Source organism: Psittacula echo, assembly GCF_963264785.1.
Source record: "Psittacula echo genome assembly, chromosome: 1".
Classification (NCBI taxonomy): Eukaryota; Metazoa; Chordata; class Aves; order Psittaciformes; family Psittacidae; genus Psittacula; species Psittacula echo.
Genome location: NC_137735.1, coordinates 92,217,931 through 92,227,668, shown reverse-complemented (window position 1 = coordinate 92,227,668; position 9,738 = coordinate 92,217,931). Strand labels below are relative to the sequence as shown.

The following is a 9,738-nucleotide window of genomic DNA, read 5'->3' as shown; positions in this document are numbered from 1 at the left end:
CTTCCAATCATATGCAAGTAACATGGCTGAGCTAATTTTCCTCTGCTTGGCTCCAGGAAATCAGTCAAAGTGATTTGAGAAAAATAGCAAAAAGAAAAAAAACAATCCCCTTTTTTTTTTGTCCACCTAACCAAAACTGGGAGATGTTCTTTTGCCCTCCTGAGATAAAGTAGGCAGCATTCCTTACAGAACCACATTCAGGGGATATCAGCCCTATGTTATTAGGGCTGATAAGCCAACATTCAGAGATCTTTTGCTCTGCCTTAGATTAGCTGGACAACTGCAATGATAGCAAACACAGTCCCCTATCCATGCCCACCCAAAAGAAGAAAACATCTTCTGTCATAACAGTTCAGTGTCCTCGGTTTTGTACTGTCAACAGCTTCAGAGAGAGGGATAAAGGAACAGAGTCCTGTCAGGATATCCTGTCATTCAATTAGGAAGGGTTTATTCAGCTCTGTAGTGAAAACTTGCAGCAAATACTCTGCGTTTTGGAATTTTTCCTGCCTACAGGCGAGCTCCGCATGCTGTATCCTTCACTCATTTTTCCTCCAGGAAGACAAGAGTCCCTTTAAATAATTTTCCTAAGAATGTAGAAGAAATAGCACCTCTAACAAACAATCACTTGACATCAGAGTTTTAGTGTGCATGTCTGGGAGGCTCTGAAGAAAAAAAATCCAATTCTTCACAATGGAAAGAAATTCAGTTATTTTATTCTTTTTGGCTCTTTTGGCTGTAGTGAAACTGTGTTTGACATCACAAGTCCCAGATGAGGTAAGAAGCAGCTTCTTATTTAAGTAAGGAATTACTATATGTCTGTATAAGGGTGGGGGTGGTTTCACTATTGTAGAGAGAACAGTTATCAGATACTGTATCTTACAGAAGAAAAACCCATTTTAACAGTCGCTGATGCATATGGCACTGAATTATAAACTAAGACCTCTGTAACTCAGTCCTCTGACATAACAGAAATGCATCTCTTCATTCCACATGAGAATTTGGCTTAAAGGATATGTCATGAGTACACTGAAAAGGTCTCTAAAAAATGGGAAATGTGGCAAAAGACTGTAGCTGATACATTCATTGAAAGCAATAGAACTATCAGAATTTCAGATAAATCAGAAGATTAAAGCAGAATTTTTTCCATAGTGAAAATTATCAAATCTACTAAGCATAAGGAGGAAAAACTATTTCAGATAGGTAGGAAAAAATTCTAAGGAATTGAACGACTGGAAATAATTGTACAAAGTTATGAATTAAAGTAAAAGATTTGTAAACTTTTTGGGAAGTGGTACATTTGTCATGTACGAATCTTATGGATCTGTGGAATTTCACAAATTCTATTTTCACCACCCTTCAACGGAGGCAGAAAGTGTTGGCTTACAAATCTGAACCAGGAGCTCAATAAGGAGACATTCACTCATCCAAACTGTCTCACAACATGAGGCTTTAAATTACTGTGATCTAGAGAAAGAACACTTGCAGAAGAGGAAACAAAAGGACAGGGAGAAATTAGGAGGGGAAGGAAAGCCACTCAGGTTATTTTTTTGCTGTCATTTGTTTGGTTGGGGTTTTTAAATGGAAAAATACTTTGAAAAGTACAAACAAGTGCTGGGATATGCGTTAAACCTATTTCTGTCTCTAAAAACAGAGCCACTAATGAATTACCTTCTTTCAGCTTCCCTAAGCAAAAAGGGAAGAGGAAATGGAAGAAAGTGGAAATAACCCCACCATTCCAAAACAAACAGCATTTTATAGCTAGTGGTAGGGAAAGGGTATAACTTATTTTTATTTAGATTTTACTTTTCAAAAATCTCTTTAAATTTTTTGTTCAAAAAAGGAAGTTTTGCAGGGTGCCTTTTCAATGACAGCTTCTGCAATTAGATAATTTCAGGCACTGAAACACCAACAGTTTATTCACTTCTGAATCTGAATATCCTACAAGCTCAGCTGGTTATCTGGCCTCAGACTCATAATAACTTATACAAGCACCTGCAAGGAGCAGGGCTTTAGTATCACACTTGGTTAAAGATTCAGAAAAATCAGCCGACATTCTTGAGTTTATGATTATTCAATATTAACAGTAGCAATATGACTCAGTGGAAATGATCATGTGAGTTAAGGTGCCTAGACTTCACATTCAATGCTATGTTGGTTCTTGCTCTGGTGCTATCACTAACGATGGGCTGTTAAGGTGGTTGCACTAGTGCTGAGCACCAGTATTTTGAAAGGCTTGAAGTGTTCAAGCCACCTTGTGTTGGTGCCTTGTGAGGTGGTTTTGGATGGGAAGCAAGGTGCGGAGATGCTCTGGTTTGAGTATGTGGGAGCTACCATAGACCTGAGGCCCAAAAAGCCAGATCAGTCCAGTGCCCCACCAGCACTGGGCTCTGTTGAAAGGGCAGGGAGGCTGCTCAGTCCTGCCAGTATGGAACTGCTCGCTGCTGCTTTGCTACATTCTGCTCAAGCTGTATCCACATTATCCTCACATCTGTAAAGAGGCCTTACTTTTATTTCAAAGACACCTGAAATGCATCTATGCAACAGAAAAAGGTTTCACTACTCAAATACTTGAATGTTACCAAAATCAGATTTCAACAGCACATTTCTAAAGACTAAAATTGACTACTAAATTGATGTTGAAATATACTTATAGCTGGGTGATGACTATTAAATGGAGTGTCTCAGAGCTCATGAAATTTGATCTCCATATCAGTGTCTGTGATACATCCTCACAATCTTCACTACTAAAATGTGCTGCTATGGCAAACATTGAAGGAAAGGTAACTAACAAGAGGAGAAACTGTTGGGGTGAGGGCTTCATCTGGGACTACCAGGCTGCCCAAATCCTGCCCAATGTGCCAGTCTACCCACCCAGGCCAGCCATGAGCTTCTGCAAAGAGGCTGCAGCATCCCACATGTGCCCAGAAGGTCCAGTAATACCTGGACAGCACAGGGTTGCAATTGTGCACGTTTTCTGGGAATCCCTGAACAGATTCCAAAACTGGGAATATCCACTGAGCAACACATAACAGCGCTGCAATGGCTCCATCCTCCAAAGTGGTGACTTGGAACACACCCTGCATAGCAAAGGACCTGAAGATCCTAGCATGGTGGTGCTGCACAAAGTGTTAATGGTCAATTTGGCAAGGCAGGGGACAGAGAAGACCTTGAAGGGAGAGTGTGCAGGGCCCATTCCTGCAAACAGGAATTGCCCAGAAATGTTGGGTCTGACACTCCTCATCCAGGTGGGCTATTGGCTCCAAGGGGGAGCTGAGAGATAACTTTAAGTATTCATAAGAAAGGAGTAGTAAACTCTGTAACAGAACAGATTCCTATCTGTCATGCAAGCTACAAAGAGCAACGGCTGGAGACTGAAGCAAAACCATCAAAGACAAATTACAACTGAAGCAACACACCACAGCTTGTTTCTCCACAACTAACCATTTCCAAATCAAATGGGAGTTTTCTAAAAAGTCTTGTTTTTCAAACTAAATTTCATTCAAGAAGCTCCGTTATCCTGAATTATGCTCCTCTAGTATGATCGTCCTTCTGGCTTTATAATCTGGAAAAATATGTAGAACATCCACAGACAACTATTAACTATTATTAAGGGGGTTAAACCAGATGATCTCCAGAGGTCCCTTCCAATCCTAATGATTCTGTGCTTCTGTGCTTAATATATATGAACATTTTTAAATGGATGATGCTTCTAGAATTGGCCCTACATACATACATACACACATACACACACACACACACACAGTGGGCAGGTAGAGTATTTAGAGATAAACATTAAACATTTCCTCACATTGGCCTGGTAATGATTCAGACTTAATTGACTGCTCAACCGCGTAACTGGAATTACATTCAAAAAGTTAATTTCAATTCTACTGTGTCAGATAGGAAGTCTCTCATAGCCAATATTGCTTGAGTAAGACTAGCTAAGCAGGTCCATACTGGACAAATTATCATCTTGGAATAGAAAAAGGAGCACTTCACACTACTTCCTCTCCAAGAATGATGATTTCATTTATTACTTGTTGTTGGTTTTTAAAGGTCATAGTTTGCATTAGATCATTTTTCCCCATTTGTGAATTATAAGCTTAATTCCACAAATACTCACCAGGATGAAAGAGGATGAAGCCAACATTAGATGAAGTTCAGCAAAGACTTTGTGCTCTAAAACAGGTCAACTGTTTTAGTAGTAGGAAAGAAACACTATTTTTTGTATATAGACATTTTCAAACCTATTACTTCTACAACCACAGAATAAAATGCCACTGCTGTGACAACACCCTAAGCCTTTTCTCTTTTTTGTGACCTTCTCAAGTCGTTTGTCAGGTTTGCATTTGTGAAAATGGAATCTCCACAGCAAGGGGCATGAGCTTCAGAACTGACACTCTGCAGAATGATGCTGTCTCAGTAACCCAGCTTTCAAGTCTGCTGAACTTAGCATTTGCTGACAAAGCATTCTCAAGAGAAATATAACACTTAGAAGGGTTTATCCTTCAGTGGTTGGATATATTTTGTGCAGAGGAGACTACTGCAAAGCCCTGATATGTGGTTTAGTGGGAACAAAGCTGAATTAAATTTGTCATTTTTCAGCAATGCTACTGAGGACAGAGTTGAACCAACAGAGAGAACTTCTTCCTTTTTAATTAATCTTCTCCTATTACAGATGAAGAAGCGATGTGATCAAAAGCTGCTCATTCGAATGAAAACTGAATGTGCGCCTTGCTCTTTAAACCTCGAAACCCAGTGCCCTGCTGGCTACACCAAAATTACCAACGGGACTGGAATACCAGACTGCAGGTATCTCTTCTGTCAGAGCTTTGCTTCAAGAATATTGTTCTCCATCAATTAAAAAATGTTAATTCATATAAAAAATGCTCTATTCTATGTGATTTTCTTAAGGAACATTTACCATTGGCCTCACCAACACCAGAACTAAAGCTTTACTCAGACTAATTCAAGCCTAAAATTAATCAGCAAATGGTGTAAGAGGAAAATAAACATTGCTGTCAATGGCCTATCAGATATTCTTTTGAGTGATATCATAAAATCATTTATTTGTTTATTCTGCATACCTGATATGAATTATATATCAATATCATGACAGATATATATTATCATATAAATTATACTGATATATAATTCATATCATATTATCATATATTATCATATAAATAACAGATTTTTCAAACTGCCAGACTGGGGAGGTGTGGGGGGGTGAAAAGCAGGAAGGAATGTCTCCAAAAAAATTGAAATCTTGCCTTTCATACTGAAAATTATAAAAAAAAAAAGTTTTTAAAAAATCCAATATTTTAAGGGAAATGTAACTGTTTTGAGGTTACCTCATACTTAAAGAACCTTGATATTAAATTTTTTTTACAAACTGGTTCAAATCAATATTTAGAGAAAACTGCTGCAGTTAGGTTGCAGAAATGAGGGGGAAAAAAGAGAAAATAAAAAAGAAATCAAATAAAAAATATCCTATGGCAAAAGAAACAGCTCCAAAGATCTTCTTAGGCCTTGATGTGTGATGTATGTTTTAATGAGGAAAAAAAAGGTGGGCCAATACAACTAAGTTTAAAGCTCTCCTGCCTGACACAGAGATTAAGAATTTCACTTTTCCCCACAGCAGGCTTTCAAGTACTTTAAAGCAACTCCAAATTCTTTTCCTCAGGTATTATTTAGACATCAAAACACACACACTTTCTTTTCCGGGATGTCGGCATCACTGTGTGAAGGAATTTGAACAACCTGAGTGCTGCCAGGGGCGCTGGGGCCCAGACTGCATGGGTGAGCTCTTTTTGTGATTTAGGGTATTGGGTTTGCACTTTCTTATAATATTTCTGTAGAAGCAAAGCAGTGATTTTTCTTCTTCTCAGCAACTATTGCCATGAGAAGTTTGCTCCTCAGAGCATATTATAGGAGTAGAAGTAAACAGCAGTTTTCAGACAAAACTTAGAGGATTTGGGGGAAAACACATATTCAAAACTTCATTTAAAAAGAAAAATTACAAAAAACAAAAAAAATATTAAGGAACCCTCTTGGGTTTGAGATTTTCAAAACAAATCCTTTCTGTCAATGCTTGTAAAATTACTTCTCATTTGGAGGATCCCCACAATGGATTTTAAAATGTAAATTTTTCAAATTTCATGTTTAAATGTTTTATCTTAGGTCAAAAATACCCTCATCTGTATCTGAAATATTTTCATATCTCTTTAGTTCTTTACTTTTTTTGGGCAGTGAGGGTCTTTTCTTTCAGCTCAACCCGAAAAATTTTCTCTCCCAACTTTTTTGCCACCAGCAAATGCTGAAGGCATTACTGAAGCAGGGGTAATCAGGAGTGCCTCTCCTTTTGCTGCCCCTTCCTCAGGAAAAGTCTTTCAGCAACTCCACATGTGCATCAGACCTCAGGCTACTGAAGTGGGCATCAAGACCCACAGAGGAAGTTTCCCTGCCCAGACGAAGCATTTCCTTGTTTAGTTAATGGGGTTAAGGTCTGGTTCAATAACTGCGAAGTCCCTTTGTCCACAAAACAAACAGAAACATATAGTTTTAGCCCAAGCTATGATTAAAATACCACTCATTTATCTACTAAAGCAAAACAATCAAACCCCAACAGCTACTTCTATAGAAAAGATAGGCAAATAGCTGAGTTCATAGTGTGTGGTCTTGTCTTCATCTGAAGATAACCACTTGTGTAGTGATTTATCACCTTTCCACCAAATGCAGCTTCAGTTCGCAGTAGGAGGAAGGCTACATGTGACCATCATCCCATACTTCAGGCTGCTCTGAGAGGCCATATGAGGGGCAGAGCTCACTTCCCCTGAGCTAGAGTCTTGCCTGCACCACTGCAGGCAGGAGGCTGCAGAAGCAAGGAACCTCTCTTCCTTTGGCCAAACTTCCTGGCCCCAAAAAGCAAAGAATCAAGGTCTCAGCATTGTTTCTGCTGTCATTTGGAGGAAGAAAATAGCTCTTTGCATTATCACAATCTCTCTAAGAGCATATGGCACGCCTTGCAGTGTTTGGAGGAAAGCAGTCCTTCCTGAGGCCAGAGAAAAATCCCTGACTGGGGGCTTACTTCACATTTAGCATCTGATGGCAGTGACAAAATTAGGTCTTAAACAGCACTCCGACTTCCTCAACGATATCACACACTGAAACACACAGTGTGAATGACAGATGTTTTGTCCCCTTCCCTCACCACGAAGAGCCCCAAGCCAACCAGCCACACATTCAACCCTCTGTAAAGAGGCATCAAGGAAAAAGGGAGAAGTACAGGAGAAGAAAGGTCCAGAGGAAAAGAGCACAGCCTTTTAACACTGCCAGTATCTTCCAACCACAGATATCACAGCTGGTGGAGCTCAGATGTCCCATATGTTTAACTGATGGGCTTCATCAGGAACTACTCCCTACGCCAGCTCAGGTCCCCACTCTGAACAAATATTTGCATGGTTCCAAAGAGAAGCCTGAGTACCAACTGAAAGGTGCATGGTATGAGCAACTGAATAGAAAGCACTGTGAGAATAATAAAATAAAAAATTTTAAAAATTAAAAAAAAAAGGCCAAAAGAAAAGATAATAAACCTAGTTCTGTGAAATTATACAGTCAAAAATACAGCTTTACAAGTTCTACCCATTGTTCCAGCCTTTAGGGAGCCAGGTGAAGAGAAGTAATCCAAGAGGCTGCATTTGATAACACTTGGGGAAGTGCTAAATTAAACTCCATGAGGCAAAAATTTGAAAGACTTGAGGTTTTTTGCCTAGATATAAAGATTTTGCCTTCATACTCTGACAGCTCTAAGAGCTAAGCAGAAGCATCTCTTTCCTACTACCTTCTGAAGAACATCCCCAACAAAAGCAAGGGACTCAGTTGTCCCCAGCACCAGGGTAGCAAGCAGCAAGAGACTGTGCCAGGATCACTCCAGTGTCCTGATGCTGCCTCCTGCGGCGCTGCCAGCTGGAGGAAGAGCTTTATCTGCCTGGTCAAACTCATAGAACAGTATAGTAATTTGCTAAACTTCTGATAGAGCTGTCCCTTGGTGCTGGTATCAAAACAAGTGACAAGAGATAGTGAAGACAAGAGGAAGCTCAATGAATGCCAATGGCAAAAAAAAACCCCCTTGCTTTGTCAGCAGTTTTACAGAATCCTTTTCTAGAAACTATACCATAAACTCTGAGTTTTCTCTGTCTTTGCACCTTCAATAAAAGCACTGGTGCAGGTAAAATTGTTCCTGTTCAGAGGAAATATTAAACAGCTTGCACCTTTGTCAGTGCTAAAGATGAGATGTAGCTATCACAGGGTAGCCAGAAAACAAGATTCATTAAAAGCCACCTTAAAGATTAAAGTACATGTAGTTATTACTTTACCTCATTTCTGGTTATTTCATGTCAATTCTTAATAAATCATTTCAGCATGTATGAGAAGTTGCACTAAAATTTTCATCTTTAGATTTCTTGTTTTTTCACAAGAAGCTTACTCAAATCCAACAGGCCTTATGGAGTCATCATTAAGTAATTAAGAAATATCAATAGATTGGTATAAAGCCAAAGCATTCACTAAAATTAGGTGTATACATATAGCATCTGCTCATTTGCTCATCACCGTCATGAAAACTTCCGAATCACTTAAACACTCTGAATCAGGATTAAGTTACTCAGCGGAAGCGTAAATCCAGTGTTGCCCATCTCCACCCACACAGAACAAACTAAGTCTCTTTATAAGCAATAAATCTACCACAGAGAACCTGTGTGATCAGTAGGAGTTTGATACGGCCTGCATCAGGATTATGGTACCTAATGGGAACTTCAGTTACAGGAAAGAAGGGCTTATGGAAGGGATTTAAAAATAATTTTCATGGAGAGGCTGCACCACTATAAAAAATAAAGGATATCACTACAGGGAGAAAAGCCTGACAGAACAGTCTGACTAAAAATTATTGTAATGTGGTTTTCCTATAGGCAACCTTTCAGTAAAAATGCGAATATTGAACAATTTCAGCTAAAAATTAAACTATTTTGATTTGAAAATACCATCATTGTTTCTTCTTCTCTCCTGCTGGTTGGGGTTTTTAGTCAGACTCTGTCTCACTTGGCGTACCACTGCCTATAATCATGGTTTTAGCACCAGAGGATCTGAAAAGAATAGCACATCTTTGGCACAGAGGTTTTACTAGCGACCACAGCCCCTTGGACAGAAATAGGTATGAGATACCCAAATTCCCATTTCCAAGATTATCTGAATCAAATATCACAGTCTTATAGGAGGTAGAGGGGAAAAGGAAAAAATTCCCACGTAAATGCAATTTGTGGGGAAAATAAAAAGGCTTAAACTCTAACTTATTATCAAATATAATTCTGGCAGCAAATATTCAATCAGAGTTGTATTAATATACAAAAGAAGTGGTCAGGTGAACTCCACTTACATCCACTCTAACAGTTTAGACTGTCTGCAGATAGAGGTGGATCAATCAGGACAAAATCAATATGGTATTTTAGAATAAGAAAACTATTTTTGTGCAATCCTTTGATTACGGTCACTAGCTTAAGTTCCCAGATCACAGGAGGTGATGGTCTCTGCTGAAGCTGAGATTCTCATTAAGAGATTTGGGCAGCTGCAAAACAGCAGCTGTCACCTGAGGTCCCTGTCTGGCCCAAATGCTTGCAGCCCCCAAAGTTGTTACCCCTAATCTGCAAGGGGACCATAAGAATCAGAGTGAGCTGACTGATG

General features: G+C 39.2%; 1 protein-coding gene across 1 annotated transcript in view; it reads left to right on the top strand.

Moving 5' to 3' along the window:
• Positions 1–690: 690 nt before the first annotated feature.
• The window catches only part of STAB2 (stabilin 2), a gene marked incomplete at both ends in the record, with an annotated part of 81,705 nt that continues 72,657 nt past the window's right edge, over positions 691–9,738 (top strand). Inside the window, 3 exons of the mRNA XM_080609595.1 lie at positions 691–774; positions 4,679–4,812; positions 5,687–5,802. Coding sequence (XP_080465721.1) covers positions 691–774; positions 4,679–4,812; positions 5,687–5,802 — 334 coding nt within the window. The remainder of the gene's footprint in view (positions 775–4,678; positions 4,813–5,686; positions 5,803–9,738) is intronic.